This window comes from Castanea sativa, chromosome 8, assembly GCF_040712315.1.
Source record: "Castanea sativa cultivar Marrone di Chiusa Pesio chromosome 8, ASM4071231v1".
Lineage (NCBI taxonomy): Eukaryota > Viridiplantae > Streptophyta > Magnoliopsida > Fagales > Fagaceae > Castanea > Castanea sativa.
Window position 1 is genome coordinate 42985968 of NC_134020.1, and position 18872 is coordinate 43004839.

General features: G+C 33.7%; 2 protein-coding genes and 1 pseudogene across 2 annotated transcripts; all 3 read left to right on the top strand.

Annotated features, from left to right (window-relative positions):
• The first annotated feature begins 2051 nt into the window (after positions 1-2051).
• On the top strand, positions 2052-2662 carry LOC142606363 (uncharacterized protein At1g08160-like; annotated as a pseudogene).
• A 3628-nt stretch (positions 2663-6290) lies between these two features.
• On the top strand, positions 6291-7153 carry LOC142608167 (uncharacterized protein At1g08160-like). The gene has a single exon (XM_075779880.1). The coding sequence runs from the start codon at positions 6377-6379 to the stop codon at positions 6965-6967; it is 591 nt and encodes a 196-aa protein (XP_075635995.1). The 5' UTR covers positions 6291-6376; the 3' UTR covers positions 6968-7153.
• A 2097-nt stretch (positions 7154-9250) lies between these two features.
• On the top strand, positions 9251-10134 carry LOC142608267 (uncharacterized protein At1g08160-like). Its single transcript, XM_075780013.1, has one exon. The coding sequence runs from the start codon at positions 9340-9342 to the stop codon at positions 9943-9945; it is 606 nt and encodes a 201-aa protein (XP_075636128.1). The 5' UTR covers positions 9251-9339; the 3' UTR covers positions 9946-10134.
• Positions 10135-18872: the final 8738 nt, after the last annotated feature.

Below are 18872 nucleotides of genomic sequence, written 5' to 3' on the forward strand. Positions count from 1 at the left end.
TCATCAGGTAACAAACACCCTAAGACGTTTCTGTGACCTGATATCTAAACTCAAGCTAGTCTCTCATTCTTCATCTTGAGTTTTAGGAGGGTTATTATAACTAATAGTGTATTACTCCCAAGTCCAATCTTTAGGCCCACTATACTAATGTACTTTACCTAATTAAAATATCCTAACTTTATTATTAAAGTCACACTTATGATCTATTCTAAATAAACTGCATTGTACTATTACCTTGGAGGCAAAGAAAGAATCATTGAAGAAGAATAAATATTGCCAAAGATGCATGGTATTTGAAAGGGACATAATTCTTGAGAAAATTCTTCCCTTTGTAACGCCTTAGCAAGTTTTTTTTTAATTAAAAAAACTTGTATATGGAATCAAAATAATTCTTTGAAATTGTTGAGTCTTTTTTTTTTTTTTTCTTGGAAGTGAAAATTTGTTATGAAGTTGACTAGAGCATCAGTTGCAGGAGTTGACTTTAATTTGTGTAAATGCTCAGGATAGAAGCTCCTGATGAACGACACATCGCAGAGCTCTCTTCATCAGCTGCACGACATGGCGTTTAGTCATCATTAGTTGTGCGATGAGTTAAACCCCTAGTCGTGTATTTAGAACACACGTGTACCATGCTTATTGGTTAATTAGATAGATTAGTGGAGTTAGATAGAGGTAGTGGAGTCTTAGATAGAATTAGTTAGAAGTCGTTTTTCCTGTTCAGTTAGCCAACGTTATTCTATTCCCTTCTTTTTTTTATTTTTTATTTTAATTTAATGGAAACCGTTGGTCTTATTTATAAATTAATAGTTCATACATCACCAACATTTAGCTGTCGGGCACAAAGTCGATTAGTCTTCAGGCCTGCCAAATCCCTTACATAACAGGCATATACAAAACTGGGACATGAGCTATAAACATACAAAATGTGTTGTTGATGAGCTCCCTGCTTCACCAAAGCATCCATGCATGCATTTGCTTCACGGTAAGCGTAAAACACTTGTACCTCCCATTTCCGGTCCATGAGGTTCTTGCAATCACATATTAAAGGTATCATATTAGAAGAATAATACTCTGTACAAAAAGTGCACAAAAGACACTCAAATTCGGTGAATTGAATGTGCAACTTTTTTTATTCTTCTTTTATTCCTGCACTCTTCTCTTGTCTCAGTTTCTTTGTTCTCTCTCTTACTTTAACATTAAAGTAATATTATTTTAATATGATGTAGTGTAAAATAAAAAATATGATATAAGATTTTGTAAAGTGGTTATATAAAATAAATAAATAATTTTTTGGTAAGGTAAAAAGCTTTTTTTTTGTGCATAAGCAGATGAAGATGAAAATGCTCTAAGGACCCAAGTCAAATCGTATCATAAAACCTAAGGTTAATCTTGCCTCCTGTACTCCCTATATATACTTGGATTTATTGTAAAGGTAATTGTTACTTTGTTAGTCATTGTAATTAATTATTTAAGCTGAGGGTTATGCCCAAAATACTGAAACGTACGTAGAAAAATCAATTAGCGCACACTACTTGTTGCACACACCATTCACATAAGATATTTTTGAATTAAAAACATGACTTTCTTAAAAAAACTTGTGTGTTTGTAATAGGACATTGTATAATAAACACGGCCCTTATTGTAATAAACGATTGAGAATATGGTAAAAAGCCTTATCATGTCCCATTCTCTCTCTCTTTTTCTTCCGCTTCCGCATCTCTCTCAACCATGCATGCATTTAAGGGCAGTGTTAAGAAGTGATTCCGCTAATACAATATTGCTTTAGTTGTCATGTCTATATGGAGTATTATATAGAATGGATCTTACTACATCCAAGTTTGAAGAAAAGAACAATACTCGAACCTGGATCCTTTAGATGTCTTGAGTTTCATACAAGAAAACAAAAAGAGAAAGGTGGGTTCTTCAATGATAAAAAAATGGGCAAAAGCATTGTCTATATTACTACTTCGCATGCATAGGCGCACCAAGCCCCTTGACTTGGTGTGTTGCCGAACATTAACTTCTAGATTTAAACCTTCTCAACCTTAGTAATGGCTGATCCAACTTCTCAGCAGCCAAGACACTCTAAGATACTTCGATACATTGCTATAGCATTGCTAGTCCTGATTGTCTTGGTGGGTCTAGCTGTGCTCATCACTTGGCTAATTATTAAGCCCGGGCGATTTGTTTACACTGTTGAATAAGGTTCAATCAAAAACTTCAACTTAACCAAAAACCAGCTCAATGCCACCTTTGAATTTGCCTTAAGATCCCCTAGTCCCACCTCTAAAATCTCTTTATACTATGATTCAATCGATGCGTCGGTGCAATATGACGATCAAACCATAGCGTTCGAGATGGATGATCCTTGTTTCAACCTCATCGAAACGTGACTCGTTTGGAATTGAAGCTCAAAGCTCAATATGTACCACTATCGGGGTCGAATTCTAAGGACATTAAGCTCGAGAGATCATCAGGGGAGATGGAAATGGCGGTTTTGTTGTAGGCAAGGATAAGATTTAAGCTGGGGATGTGGAAATCTAAAGATCGTAATTTGATTATTTGGTGCTCTCCTGTGCGGGTTCGTTTCTCTAGGCCCAAGAATTTCAAGAGGACATATTGCGATGCAAACCTAGTATATGGAATCAAAATAATTCTTTGAAATTGTTTGTTGAGTTAGCGTAATTCTGATATCTGATTGTTGAACAAAAGATTGAATGAAGAGCTTCTATTTAAAATTCTTTGAATTACAACAATTTACAAACACTTAAGTTATATTTGGTAATAATTTTTGTTTTCTATTTTCAAAAACTTGTTTTTGAGAATATAAAGAAAAAACAATTTTCTTGTACTTTTGAAATCAAAAACATATTTAGTTAGTTGAAATAAAAAAGATAATTTTTTGAAGAAAAAAATAGAAAAAACTAAAATATGTTGTTGTGTGGGCAATTTTTGTACTCCAAGGAAACTTATTGCGTACTCCCTGGAAACTTGTTTTTGTCCCACATCGCAAAGATTCTCCCCCACTTGTTGCCTTATAAGCCTGAAGCTGAAGGAGGATCAGTTATTAATAACTGATGGTACACTCCTCTTTCAGCTTCAAGCTTATAAGGCTAACTCATTAAATAAGATATATTCATTAAATTAAATGAGCGTTTTCATTAACTTTTAAAAATTAGAAACTAAAAACAGCCTTTTACATATTTTCAATTTCCTTCACAAATTGAGTTTTAAGAATAATTTTTGTTTTCAGTTCATTTTAAATTGCCAAACAAGTTTTTTAATCTCAAAAATAAAAAATTATTTTTAAAAACAAAAAATAATAAGAAAAAAACAGTTACCAAACATATCTGCTTTGACTCATTAACACTAGTGCACACACAACACCTTCCTTTCACTACACACACGGCACTTACTCACCAAATACACTTGAGCACATCTCACTTCTTTACTTCTAGACGCCTATCTATGACACAACCACTCATTGACTTTCTACTAGCACTATGACACAACCACTCATTGACTTTCTTTTCTCATACAACTTCACCTTAGGCGTCTCTCACACACCTCTCACTTGGTGCTTTATGACACACAAAAACTGAGCACCATTTTTGTATAGATTTTGCTAATGTGTGCCCTTAGGGCATATATTTAAGTCATCTATTTTTAGAAATATTTTATCGGGAATTGAAAAAGCATTGACAATTTTTTCAATTCCTAAGAAAATATTTCAAAAAATAGATAATTTAATATGTGCTCTTAGGACACACATTAACCGGACCCTTTTTATATTTATACTTGTTCTATGTTGGTTAAGAAGCTTCTAGCTTCATCTTTTTAACGAGAATAAAATACTATCTTTCTCCAAGCTTCTAGATATTGTACAAAGTTGTGGCTGAAATTTATCTAGTCAAGGAAGTCTCCAGGAAATTCCAGAGAGAGAGAGAAATTGAGATAAATTCAAGATATTTCTAGAGAAAGAAAGAGAGGCCGTGTTTGATGTTTAACATTGTTATGAGATTTTTTTTGGGTAAAATACTATTTTGATCTTAAAATTTGTTTTTCATTCCTGAACTTTAAGAAGTTCATTTTTTATCTTAAATTATTGAAAAATTCATCTTTTGTTCCTAAACTATTAAAAATGTTTTATTTATATTTTGAACTTTACTAAAAGTTTATTTTTCATCTCTAAATTATAGAAAAAAAATTTATTAAAATTTAAGAACTAAAATAATATTTTATTCTTTTTTTTTAATAGAGAAAAATTGTTATATTTTTGACTAGAGCAACAGTTGCAGGAGCTGTCTTTAATTTGTGTTAAATGTTCAAGATAGAAGCTCCGGTGAACGACACATCGCAGATCTCTCTTCATCAACTACACGACTTTGGCGTTTAGTCTTCATTAGTTGTGTGAGATGTGTTAAACTGCTAGTCGAGTGGTGTATTTATTAGCACACGTGTAGCATGCTTATTGGTTAATTAGATAGATTAGTGGAGTTAGTTAGGGGTGGTTAGAAGTCGTTTTTCCTGTTCAGGTAGTTAGCATGTGCGATTGGATGAAAATCATTCAGTCTTCAGTTTCATTACTTGTTCTTTTGGATAGAATATACTAATTAATATAAATCATTAGCAGCATATATTCTCTCTTCCTCTCTCCAATATACATTTTTGCATGCATAGATGTCAACTGTTGAAAATACATTTGTATTGGGTTTATGTTGTGTATTATGTAAAAGAGCATTCTTATTGGGTGATGCATAACCTATTAGAATGCATAATAGATATATAATACTATGTAACAAAAATGCACAAAAAGCACTCGGTGAGCTAAACATGCAATTTTTTTTTATTCCTCTTTTATTCCCCATCTCTTCTGTTGTCTTACTTTCTTTATTCTCTCTTCTACTTTGACATTAAAGTAATATTATTTTAATGTGATGTAAAACGCTAGTGATACAGATGTTTTTATAAATTTTTTTTACAAACTGTTGATATGGTAAGTGATTATTAGTAAATAAAAAATTGATATTAATAATTGGCTCAAATAAGAGTAAGCAAGAATTTTCCATAACAATAATTTGTAAAATTGTTGTAAAATAGTTTGTGACTGTAATATCATTCGTAAAATAAAAAATAGGATATGGGATGGTGTAAAGTGGTTATATAAAATAGATAAATAGTTTTTTGATAAGGTAAAACACATTATTCTTTATTGCATAAGTGGATGAAAATGCCTTGAGGAACCAAGAGGTCGAATCGTTAGTTTATGTCCTGGGCGGTTTGGGCGTTGGGTTTCCTAACTATGGCTGCCGCTATGGGGGGTTTGGGCACTGGGTTCCTTGGTTGTAGAATAAAGTTAGGTTGGACGTAATTTCATTAGATTTATTTTTCCATGTGTGCCAATAACTTTGTGCCACATGTCCAAAACTTTTTAAATAAAATAGTTTAGTCAAAGTTAAATGTCATGTCAACACTCTATTAGGCCACGCAGGACATAAACTAATTGTCATAAACAGAAGAACATAAAGTATAATGTTTCGCAAAGTTTAGAGGTGAAAAACAAACTTTTGAAAGTGTAGGGACAAAAAATGAATTTTTGTAAAAGTTTGAGGACAAAAATGATATTATACCTATAATTTGTGGTTGTAGCATTATTTTTAAAATAAATAATAGAATGTAAGATGTTGTAAAGTAGTAATATAAAATAGAAAAAATAAATTTTTGGTAAGATAAAACACATTTTTCTTTATTGCATAAGCGGATGAAAATGCTCTGAGGAACCAAGAGGTCAAATTGTATTATAAAACTTATAATCTTACCTCCTGTAGTCCTTATGTATGTATCCTACTTAGATTTATTGTAAAAGTTATTGTTAGTGTAACTTACATGTTACACACATTGTACACACAAGTTTTTTTTGAATAGAAGAGATGACTGTCTAAAAAAACTTGTTTGTAATAGGTGAGTGTGTAATAAACAATTGAGAATATAGTAAAAAGCCTTATCATGTCCCATTCTTTTTCTCTTTTCTTCCGCTTCCGCATCTCTCTCAACCATATGCATGCATTTAAGGCCAGTGTTAAGAAGTGATTTCCGCTAATACGTTATTGCTTTAGTTGTCATCTCTATATATTATGGAATGGATCTTACTACATCCAAGATTGAAGAAAAGAACAATACTCGAACCTGGAACCTTTAGATGTCTTGAGTTTGATGCAAGAAAACAAAAAGAGAAAGGTGGGTGCTTCAATGATAGAAAAAAGGGCAAAAGCATTGTCTATATTACTACTTCGCATGTATAGGCGCACATTAACAAACCACACTTGGTGTATTGCCGAGCATTAGCTTCTAGAATTAAACCTTCTCAACCTTAGTAATGGCTAATAATCCAACTTCTCAGCAGCCAAGACACTCTAAGATACTTCGATACATTGCTATAGTATTGCTAGTGCTGATTGTCTTGGTGGGTCTGTCTGTGCTCATCACTTGGCTAATTATTAAGCCCAGGCGATTTGTTTACACTGTTGAAGAAGGTTCAATCAAAAACTACAACTTAACCAAAAACCACCTCAATGCCACCTTTGAATTTGCCTTAAGATCCTATAATCCCAACTCTAAAATCTCTATATACTATGATTCAATTGAAGCGTCGGTGGAATATGACGATCAAACCATAGCGTTCGAGGTGGTTGATCCTTTCTTTCAACCTCATCGAAATGAGACTCGTTTGGATTTGAAGCTCACTGCTCAATATGTGCCACTATCGGGTTCGAATTCTAAGGACATTGCGCTCGAGAGATCATCAGGGGAGATAGAAATAGTAGTTATGTTGAAGGCAAGGATAAGATTTAAGGTGGGAATGTGGAAATCTAAAGATCGTAGTTTGATTATTTGGTGCTCTCCTGTTCGGGTTCGCTTCTCTAGGCCCAATAATTTCGAAAGGACATACTGTGATACAGAACTTTGAGCATTATTGTGGTTTCTGTTACTATGTTTATTTCTATATTGTTTTGTGAAATGGTTTTCCATGATTGCCATGAAGGCATGCTTAATATATATATGTTTTTTCATCCTGTATGTGTGTGTGTGAACATTGTTGCAGATTTGTATTAGAAGATTTCGAATGAAACGTGACAATTTCTCTAGGATTTTTTTGTTTTCATTTTTGCTCGCTACTATTAACATTTTTCATTTTTTGCTCAAGTGGATGAAAATTCTCTAAGGATGAGGGCAAATAGTAATATAAAGCTTATATAGGGCTAATTCTACCTCCTGTAGTCCCTACATATATATATCCCAATTGAATTTATGTTACTTATTGCACACTCTGTACACACATTTTTTTTTTTTAACTAAAAAGTTGAATTTGTAAAAAAACAACTTATTTGTATATTGCAGGGACGGATCTAGGATTTCAAACTAAAGTAGTTGAAGTATAACCCAAAAAAAAAAAGTTATTATTATTTTTTACCTTTATTCTTTCCATCATATAGGGTAAAAAAAAAATTTATTATCATTTTTACCTTTTGGGTTATTATAAAATGTATGTGTTTATTTGGTATTAAGACTTTCAATTTAAATATTTAATCCTTTTGTTTATTTGGTATTATTATTTTTTGTTTTTGTTAAGTTTTTGGGTTGAGTAGTTGCCAGTTGAGTTGGGTTGATTGGAGGAGGGGTTAAACATTTTGGAAGAGGGAGTTAATACCGTAGTGGTATACCATTTTGGAATTATTGCAGTTATATATATATATATATAATTATATAGACATATATTAAACTTATATAAATTAATTTATTTAATTAAAATCTAGTTTCTTAATTTTTTATGCAAACATGTCCAATTTCCACCCATTAAATTTGTTTTAAATAAATAAAAAAGCAAAAGATATTTAAGATGAAATTGAGTTAGCTAGTGGTTGACACTTGACAGTAAACTCATTTGTTTCTTAGTAGCATTTTCAAAAGAGTAAAATAAAGGACATTTAAGAAGAAAGATAGTAGAAGTTGGTACTATCCATTGGTAGGGCTATCCATGGGTCGGGTCGGATCGGGTTTAGGCTCAACCCATATCTAACCTGACCTGGTTGGGTGGAGCAGCAACAACCCCCGGCTAATTGACAGGCTGGTCGGATCTAGCATATTAGACCTTCAATGGGTGGCAGACGAGTCAATCGGAGTCATAATTATGAGAAAACGGCCGACAAGGACGAGAAAATAGTGAGATTTTGCCAAATTTGTTGAAAATCTCTTTGAATTCTATGAGATTTCAATAGATTCGGAAGAAATCATTTCACCAAATTCGATCAAAATCTCACCGAGCATACCTGATATCTTGCTAGAATCGAGGTTTTTTCGTCAGGATCTGGAAATTTTTCGTTGGAATCTGGATTTTTTTGCTTGAATCTAGGTATTTTTCAGTTGGTTCAGGTTTTCGAGTTTTGGGGGAGAGAAACCAAAATCGACCCGCCAGAGTCGGTTTCTAGTGGTGAAGGCCCACCATTGACGGCTGGAGTAGTTGGGTTGGCCGGCGTCGAATTGGATCTATACTTAGTTTTTCGATTGGGTCGGGTCTTCGGATCGGTTTGGACAACCTATTGGTTCTAGGTAGAGCATAAATGCAAAAAGAAACAAACAATGGCAAAGTGCGAAAGAAGAAAAAGAAAAAGAAGAAACGCAATGCAAAGATTGCGAGTTCAACTTTGATAGCGTCTCACCTGTAGTGGGCCTAGTGACTAAAGCTTAAAAAATAGTGAAAGAGGCATTGTGAAACATAAATACCAAAAATTTCAAATGTATTATTAAAAATATATAATATTTTTCTAGGACTCAAGGGGGCCAGGCCCCTCTGAGCCTGTTATGTGTAATATATAGTGTTGAGTGTGTAATAAATACTGCCTTTATCGTAATAAACAATTGAGAATATAGTAACAAATCTTATCATGCTCAATTTTCTTTCTTTTCTTCTTCTACTTCCGCGTCTCTCTCTCAACCAAGAAGTGATTTCCGCTAATACAATATTGCTTTAGTTGTCATGGCTATATATTATAGAATGGATCTTACTACATCCAAGTTTGAAGAAAAGAACAATACTCGAATCTGGATCCTTCAGATGTCTTGAGTTTGATACAAGAAAACAAAAAGAGAACGGTGGGTGCTTTTTTTTTTTTGATTGGAAAGGTGGGTGCTTCAATGACATAAAAAAAGGGCAAAAGCATTGTCTATATTACTACTTCACAGTTCACAAGAATAGGCGCACCAAGCCCCTTGATTACCAAACTAGGTGTGTTGCCGAACATTAATTAGCTTCTAGATTTAAACCCCTTCTCAACCTTCGTAATGGCTAATCCAACTTCTCAGCAGCCAAGACACTCTAAGCTACTTCGATACATTGTTATAGTATTGCTAATCCTGATTATCTTGGTGGGTCTAGCTGTGCTCATCACTTGGCTAGTTATTAAGCCCAGGCGAATTGTTTACACTGTTGAAGAAGCTTCAATCAAACACTACAACCTAACCAAAAACCACCTCAATGCCACCTTTGAATTTTCCATAGCAGCCGCTAATCCCAGCTCTAAAATCTCTATATACTATGATTCAATCAAAGCATCAGTGAAAATCATGAAATATTATGAATCATCTAAAACCACAATAGCTTCCGAGGTGGTTGATCCTTTCTTTCAACCTCATCGAAATGTGACCACTTTGGATTTGAAGCTCGTGGCTCAAAATATGCCACTATCGGGGTCGGATTATAAGGACATTGGGCACGCGAGAACATCAGGGAAGATTGAACTAAAAGTTTCATTAGACGCAAGGGTAAGATTTAAGGTGGGAATGTTGAAATCTCGAAAACGCACTTTGCATATTCGGTGCTATCCTTTAATAGTTTCTTTCTCTAGGCCCAAGAATTTCGACCCGAGAAACTGCACTAGTGAACTCTGAGCATTGTTGTGGATTCTATTACTTTGTGTTTTTCTATATTGTTTTGTGAAATGGTTTTCCATGATAGCCATGAAGTCATGCTTAAAATATAGTATAGGTTTTTTCATCCTGGATGTTTGAGTGTGAACATTGTTGCAGATTTGTATTAAAAGATTTCGAATGTAACGTGCCAATTTCTCTAGGATTTTTTTATACTTCTGCTCGCTACTACTAACATTTGCTACAAAGATCAAAGATGCAATCCACTTCTATTAGTATCAGTTCTGTCCTTAATCTTATGATGTGAGTCATTACAAGTACAACATCTAACATTTGTGAACTGTGTCGTGAATCGTGATCATCATCAATTGATGTGCAGTTTTAACTTGTTCAAGTGAAAGACTATACGGATTATTTAAAAAACTTGGGTACGTAGTTACACGTGAGGGCCCAATGGCCTTTTAAAATGAGACATAGATGCTTTGACTGATAATTGTGAGCTGTGATAATGTTATTGCTTTAGTGCTTTTCGATCTAAAAAACCAGTTGAGAGGGACAAAGCAAATAAGGGTAAATAGTTCTAGGAGGGCTTTGGAGTTTGGAATGCCTTAAAGGAAAAGCAAGAACAAATCAATTAAATATACACCAGAAATCATCTCCTTAATTTGAATTGTGTTAATGAACTGAAATTTGCAAAATGATACTATAAAGAAAACGATCTATATATTATATAGCAGCGGTTAATGTACAATTATAAAGTATCCATTTACATGTAAGAGTAGGTTTTTTAATTTTAGGAAGAATAATTAATTGTTGAGACAGCATAAGTTTTGATACTTATTTATTGTAAATGTAGTAAAAATTAATTAAAAAAAAAAGAATTTATACACAAAAAAAGAATCACATAAAAAAGAGTTGATTTGTGCTACCCGAAGAAAAATTGTGATATATTCTTAGATTGAACAACCTCCAAAGATCATATCATAACATCACCCTTTGTGTTAGACACACTTACACACAAAGAGGTTCATGAACAATCTTTTTATAATACATTTCCTTTCTATCAATGAAGCGAAAATACCATTGACACAAGAAAATATGTGAGAGAGAGAACACTTTCAGGATAAAGAAAGAACAATGCTATTGTTATGATAGAGAGAGAGCAAATAATTCTGATGGGAAAGAGAATAGGGCCATTGTTCTCACAGAGAGAGAGAGAGAGAGAGAGAGAGAGATCAATTATTATTGAAAGTGTTCTCATGGTGTGTTAAGTATGCTCCAACAGGGACAAAGGAAGCTAATATTTAACGGTCTTAATCAAATGGATCTTAAAAGCTCAAAATATCTGAGAAAAAGAGTGAAAAAAGTAAAAGTCTAAAGTAAAACTAATCAAGATCCACATGCTCAAAACGAGATCAAATGTGCGTGTTATGGCTAAGGCCCAAGTCCACAATAAATCTCATATCATCATATATTATGATATCAAAGAAAGTTCAAAATGGTTTATATGCACAAGAAATAGCTCATGTTGAACTAATGTAGGGCTCACAATAAAAGTCAACGTTTGAAACTAACCCACAAGATTGATACTGCTAGCTCTCGTGGACGTAGGCACATTATTAAACCACGTAAAGTATTTGTGTTGATTTCTCTCATCTTCCCTTTTAATCTTTCTTAAATTGATTTTCCACGGCAATATGTTTCAGATAACGACGGTAGTTGGTACGCTTGCCTGCCTTGTGGAAGTCAGCAAACCTCTTTGGTTTCCTACGTGGCCAACAATACCACAGCTCAATTAATCCGATCCATGGAGGGAGGAAATGGTACCTTTTTTAGTGAACAAAAAAAAAAGGAGAAAAAGAGAGGGGGCCATTTGGTGACTTGATTCGTGTGTTTTGATTTATACTGGGATCGATGCCTTATCATGATTCCTTCAAACATGACAAACCGCTACCAATTTGTGAGGTGTGAAGATTCAAAAGCTTCCAAAGTAGATGGCATCCTTTAATAGTAATTGGCAAAATGTCACAACATCAAACAGTGAATGACAAAAATCTTGAAATCGTATAAATGGGATTAGCCTGTCAATTTCCGTGTTTTCCCTACCAGATGGCCACCCTGAATAAATGGCTGATGCTACCCCCTTTTTTATTTTTTAGGGGTGTCAATGGGCGAGTTTGATGGATATTTCTAATTAACTTTTTTCAAAAAAAATTTAATAAGATGGGTTTGAGATTTATTGTCCTCAATTAACCAATTACACTACTTCTTGTGGGGTTTGAGACGTTTTTAACTTTCCCAAATATTAGTGCGATGGGTTTGCAATAGAATTCTCAAATTAATTCTAATCAAGCTTGAAAGGAATTTAATTTTTAAATAAAAAATAAAAAAATATATGAATGAATGGAGCTCATAAGCAAAGCTAATACTCTATTGTGGCTATGTTATGTCCACATTTGGCGATCCATTTGCTATTAAATATTGTGATACTTATCCATGTGTTGAGTTGAGCGAGCTCTTAAGACAGGGCTAAATATATCCAATAGCCAAAACCTAGACATTACCGACTGTGAAGTGATGTTCTGAGCCATTTTTAACATGTGTTAAACCATTGAAAACCAGCAGAAATGTGAAATTTGGAATGACCTGTGCCCCTAAAGCCACAACTGCCATTAGCAATGCTTGCTCCAGAGACCCCTCCAAATTAATGCATCATTTCTGCATGGCGTTTTGCTGAGGGGTTGATGATGTGGATAGTGGAGGAGGATAAATTGGCACCTTTTATGGACAATAAGCTAGGAATTGAAAGACAGGTAACCTAACACAGTTAACATTATTTTTTTATTCCTATTCCAACGTCCCAATCTTAATGGACATTTGTGAAACAATTACGACCCTATTCCACATGGTGCATTTGTTTCTCTCTTCTTATCCTTTTGTGTTATATAAAGTTTGATTCAAATTAGTCCAAAGAATGAAACTTAGATTCATCAAATTAATCTTTAATCAGCACAAAACCAAACCAAGGATGCTAAATATATGTTGACAGTTAATGACTTTAATGAGCCTCCTAATCAGTGCATGGTGCTTTCCTATATAAACTTATGTAAAAGAAAAAAACAAAGTGATGATCACTATTGAGGAACATTATTGTTTCAACTTATAGGACCCATGTACTTTAAATGTGCTATTAACAAACATCCAAAGCGTTGCAAAAGCACTGGTGCAACCTAAAGAATGATAATAGTTTTGAGGGCCTAATGACGATTGAAGATCAGCTATATGGGCCTATGGCCATGTTAGTTGTTACGGTGTTGCAGACTTGCAGTTGCAGTACTACTTGTCCTTACTGTGGAAAAAAATATCCACTATCTAGGAATCCCTGAAAGGCCGAGCAAGCTGATATTTTTAATCAATGATGGTCTAGAATCATGTGGCAACAGCCTCTCTACGATGGCGGCTCCGTGTTGGCACGTTGTTGTGGTATCGTTTCAATCAATCAAAATGGTCGTTGCAATTGCTAAGCTAATAAATTATATATTTGCAGTTTGGTCGGAGTTTGGACATACATTTTAACTTACAATAATATAAAAAGTACCACACATGAGTCATTATAAACCAGTTTTATTATGATAATACTATAGAACTACGTACCACATAATCATTATAAACCAGTTTAATGATGCATAGATTCACCGATATTATTGGCAGAGGATCGATCAAGTCAACGCATTTCTTGAATTCCTAATTAATTAGATTAGTTAATGAACGTGCTATCTACATGTTAATTCAGCTGTTAAAATAGCTGATGATGATAAGAGCATCAACAGTGAGTGTGGTATATACCAAATGTAAAGTGTATTTGACATTTAGACTCAAATACTGCTCAGCAATGAAAATGGCAAATTGGAAAAGTCAAATTTTTTTTGCCATATAGCTACAGTACCATCGTAAATGTAAGATGGTACTGTAACTAAATGGGATAAAAAAATATAATTTTTTAATACTCTCCTTCTGTTTATTTACCCGGGAATTTCTCTCTCATCTCTCTTTTTTTTTTTTCTCTCTTCCTTCTCTCTTTCTCATTTGCTCTCTACTCTCTCCAGACCCAAGACTCTCTCCGATGACCCTCTCTCTAGCCGATGACCCTCTCTCTCTGATAGTGATTTCGACGAGGCATTGGTGCTCCGATCCCTTTACCGATTCACTCAACCGACGAGGCATCGGTGCTCCGATGACCCTCTTCAAACCGACATTCTTGCATGTGTGGATGACCCTCTCTCTTCAAACCGACAAAATCAACATATCGGTGAGTGATGGGTTTCTTGTTTTGATTTGGATCGGAGATCGGAGATCGGTGACTGATGTGGGCATGGGTCAGGTGGTGCAGCGGCGGCATGGGTTTCTTGTTTTGATTTGGATCGGAGATCGGTGAGTGATTTGGGTTTTTACTGGTGGAGATCGGCGAGTTGTGTGGATTTCTGGCGGTGGTGGGTTTGTGACTGATGTGGGCGTGGGTCAGTGGTGCAACGACAGCGTGGGATTTTTGGTTTGTGATTTCTGGATTTTGTGAATGATTTTTGAATGATTTTTGGTTTGTGAATTTAACTAGTTTGTGAATGATTTTCTCTCTCTGGTTTGTGAATGATTTTTGTGTAACTGAGAGAAGTTGGATGGTGGACGGTGGTGGTGTGACTGAGAGAAGGTGGACGGTGGTGTTGGTGTAATTGAAAGAAGTTTGACAGAGTAAAAAGATACAGAGATCAGAGAGAGAATTGAGAGAATTGGGAAATATTTTTATATTATTATATTTATATTATTTTAATGTGTAGTATGGTAAAATAGAAGATTGAATGTTGAGGAATTGTAAAATTGTATTGTATAATTGATAAAGTAACTTTTTGAATGGTAAAATAGGATAGAATTAGAATAAATGAATGTGGATGCTCTAAGCATTGTCAAAATGTCCATAAAGTAGGGCTTTAGAGAAGCAGCTGGTAAAGAAATCCCCTACGAAATAATTAATGGCAACTCTACAAGCATGGCATTATTAAACTTAGGAGTTGAATATATAGTGGTAAAAATCATGGTTGGGGTGCGTAATAAATTTGCGTCGTTTAGTGAAAGAGATTTTAAATTTTATTCATCATTGGAAATGTTGGACCCAATGTGTCATGTGTGGATAGCACTACAAGAGTCAGATATAGAAATTCTGTTTAGGGAAAGGAATGGAATAGCTTGACACCTAATTATAGATTTAAGTTGTAAGATCCCATTTCATGAAGAAAAATGCTATGTCTATAACATATTTATAATAAATTATAGGTAGTTAGTTGTTATTAGTTTAAATTTGAACCTAACACTAAGATTACTTTTTTGCCCCAACAATAACAACCAGTAACAATTTGCCATTGAGGATTTGTTGTAAAAATATTGTAGACATCATTTCTCTTTCATGAATTGTGGCAATAAAAGATTAGGTGAAAAATACACCAACCAAATGAAGACATAGTTTGTTGGTAAGAGGGTGCATAAATGTTATGATGTGATTATTCATCACAAGACTATAAAAAAAAAAATTTTAAAATATAGATATCGTCTAAGAAATTCTTTTTTATTTTTTTTAGGTTGCAAAACAATGTAGAGAAGGGCAACAAGAGCAAAATAAAAAATTAATACTCTGTTTGTTTTGGTGACAAAATTTTCACCTGAAAGTTTTTTTAGAAAAAATGACTTGTTTTCCTATGTTTGGCTTTGACTCAAAAAAATGATCCCAAAAACAATGTGTCATTTGGTTTGCATGGAAAATCAATATATTTCCTGGACAACTGATGCTAATGTATGTGGTCGCAAAGGTGGTGACAAAAATGGTTGTGACAACGTTGAAGGTGGTGTGGTGATAATTGTAGCGATAATGTTAGTGGTATGGTGGTGTAATGACAATTAAGGCAATGATGAATGGTGGCATCGATGTTGATGAAGATAGTGGACAGTGGTAGAAATGACCAGTGATTGTAGCGGTATACAGGGTGAAGGTGGTGGTGTGGCGACGGAGGCAATGATTGTGGTAGTGGCAACACAAAGGAATGGAAGATTTGAAAACACAAAGAAATAATGAAAACCATTTTCTACTCTTTTTAAACCTTGTTAAATATTTAAAAAAAAAGCAAAAAAAATTAAATAGAGGAGAAGGTAAAGGAAAAAAAAAAAAAAACATAAGTATATAAAATAAAAGGGTAAATTTCACAAACCTTTATGAGGTTTGTGATAATACCAATTAGGTCCAAAACATTTTAAAATCCTCCAATTTGGTCCTCAAAAGACAATTTTGTCCTTGATAGCCAAACACCGTTAATTTCATTTTCTCATCTTCCTCTCTCTATTTTTTGTCTTGTTCTTTTCCCCATCTTCTCTCTTGGTTATTTGAGTTCTCTTTCTCAGAACTCTTTCTAATTGAAGCTTAGCTCTAGTGAAAGTCATGGCTTGGCCACCGGCACCAAAAAACTATCATGCAAGGATCTTCCCAATTCCCACTACAATCAAAGCCGTCAATGGCATTGGACGGACTCTCGTTGCGGCATGGTTGATCTTGTGATATGGTGTGTTTTTTTTCTCGTTTCTCTTATGAAGATAGTTGGGATATGCTGGTTTTCTATGTTGTTTGGCTAGGATTTTTGTTGGTTTTTTTGGGTTTTTGTTGGGATTTTTAGGAGATTTCATTAGGAATTTACAAAAGTATTTGTGTGTTGTAGTTTGGCTTGGATTTTTGTTGGTTTTCTTGGGTTTCTATTGGTTTTGAAAGATCTTTTTTTTTTTTTTTTGTGGAGATTTAAAAAAAAAAAAATTTTGGTTCGAGTTCTTGATATTGTTTTTTATGGATTTAGAGATTTAGGTATTGTTACTGTGCTGATTTTTCTGGTACTTTGGGATTACTGGTAAAGGGTATTATGAAAGTAATAGTGTTTAGCTATCAAGGATTATAACCACTCAAATAAAATTGATTCCTGGCAAGATTTGCTAAACAATTAGCCTAAGGTTAGAGAGAGAGAGTTTTTGAGATAGAGAACTCAGAGAATAGAGGGAGAATAAAGGGAAAGGAAGACAGAAAAGAGAAAGGAAGAAGAGAAAATGAAAGTAATGATGTTTGGCTATTAGGGACAAAGTTGTCTTTTAAGGACCAAATTGATAGGTTTTAGAATGTTTTAGACTTTTTTTTTGGACTTAGTTGGTATTATCACAAATCTCAGGGTAGGTTTGTGAAATTTACCCAAAATAAAAATAATATGGAAGAATGATATATTATCATGAGGGCATATAGGTAATATCATGAGCAAAGGAAATGGTTTTGGAGTTGTATGTTGCATAATAGTAAATTTGGTTGGGGGCTTCAGCATTAAGAGAGGCTGGTAAGACTTCAAGATTAAAAATATGCACTAATTAAACCAAGGACGTGGGGGCAGAGAGAGAGAGAGAGAGAAGGGTAGTTGAAAATGGGTTGCAACCTTCAAGCCAACCAAAATTGTTTTCAGGTTGCTTTAGGATTAAGAGGCCTTTACCAAGTACTAAGTATAAAGTAGGCAAGTAGCAAAGTTGGTTCTAAAAAGGTTTGAATAACTCATTATTATTAATGTTGTGAGCTAATTTTCTATGCTATGTTGCAAGGAAACAATGATAAGGTTGAAGTGACTTTTAGACACGGCCATTGATTTTTGGATAACTTCTATATCATACTTTAGATTGAATCATTAAGAATTAAAAAAAAAGAAAAAGAATCATCAAGATAATAAGATGTCTTTCGAATCATGGAGTTCATCAGCTAAATGCACTGGTTAAAAGGATGGATTCAATGGTCACACCAACGTTGTCATTTCCTCCAAAAGAACCTTAATGTCTTTTCTTTCTTGCTGACTTCAAGGAAAATAATCCTAAATAAAAATTCCATCAGTTTTATTCCTTTTAATTGTCTTTAAGAAGTTGTAATTGTTGGATTATATGAACTGCTAACAACTTGAACAAGACTGATAATCATTAATTAAGCAATGAAAATGCAAGGAAGGAAAATTAAGGTAATCTATCTTTTGTAACTTGGGTTTCTGACAGATGATCTTTTTTCCCTAGTCATGATTGAAACATGACAAGAAGATGCTAGTCAGATTTCCACATTCATTATTATCATGATGTAGGGTTTTTTGGTTATTTGTTTTTGTTGTTGAATCCATACTTAATAGTAAGGTTGTATCTTGAACATATATACTTCTCTCTTTCACATATCAATATATCATGTCATACCTATTTAACTAGAGTTCTTTGTGACTCACCTTTTGGTCTCCCCATGAGGAAAATTTGAGTTCAAATCTTTTTATCTCCCCTTTATTGTAACCCAAAAAATAGGAAAAAAAAAACCATTTTAAATGGATGGTTACTTGGAAATTGAATTACATTTCATTATGTTAACTAGAAAGGCTTATCTTTTTTCTTCTTAAAAAAAGTAGGATTTATCTTTTAATCTCAACTAATCATAATCCAAAATAAGAAAATTACTTTGGAAAAATGCTATGATACAAAATCTCTATTAATAATTATGAACTTTGCCTTTACAAATAAGTACATTTGGTTGTTTTGACTTTTAATGAAAGGAAAAAAGAAAAAGAAAAAAAAGAATCGAGTCTATGCTCGTTAATACTTCCATTAGTAGAACGGTAGGTATATATTTAAAAGTCTTCTTCAAAGTGCCCTATGTACTCATTATGTGATTGACATCAGACTAAATTAATGCAAAAAGTTATTGGCATTTATATATCTAAATAACTTCGGTTGAAAGTTAATAAAACAATTGATGTAAATTATCCAATTTTTTTAAATTTATTTAAAAAAAAACAATTGGCATAAGGATATCTCATAGGCATCCCATTCCCATAATCCATTTATGATTCATTGAAGTGGCAGCT

What these genes read in the sequence shown, in the direction of transcription:
- LOC142608167 (XM_075779880.1), top strand. Translation starts at nt 6,377, where the DNA reads ATGGCTAATAATCCAACTTCTCAGCAGCCAAGACACTCTAAGATACTT.
- LOC142608267 (XM_075780013.1), top strand. Translation starts at nt 9,340, where the DNA reads ATGGCTAATCCAACTTCTCAGCAGCCAAGACACTCTAAGCTACTTCGA.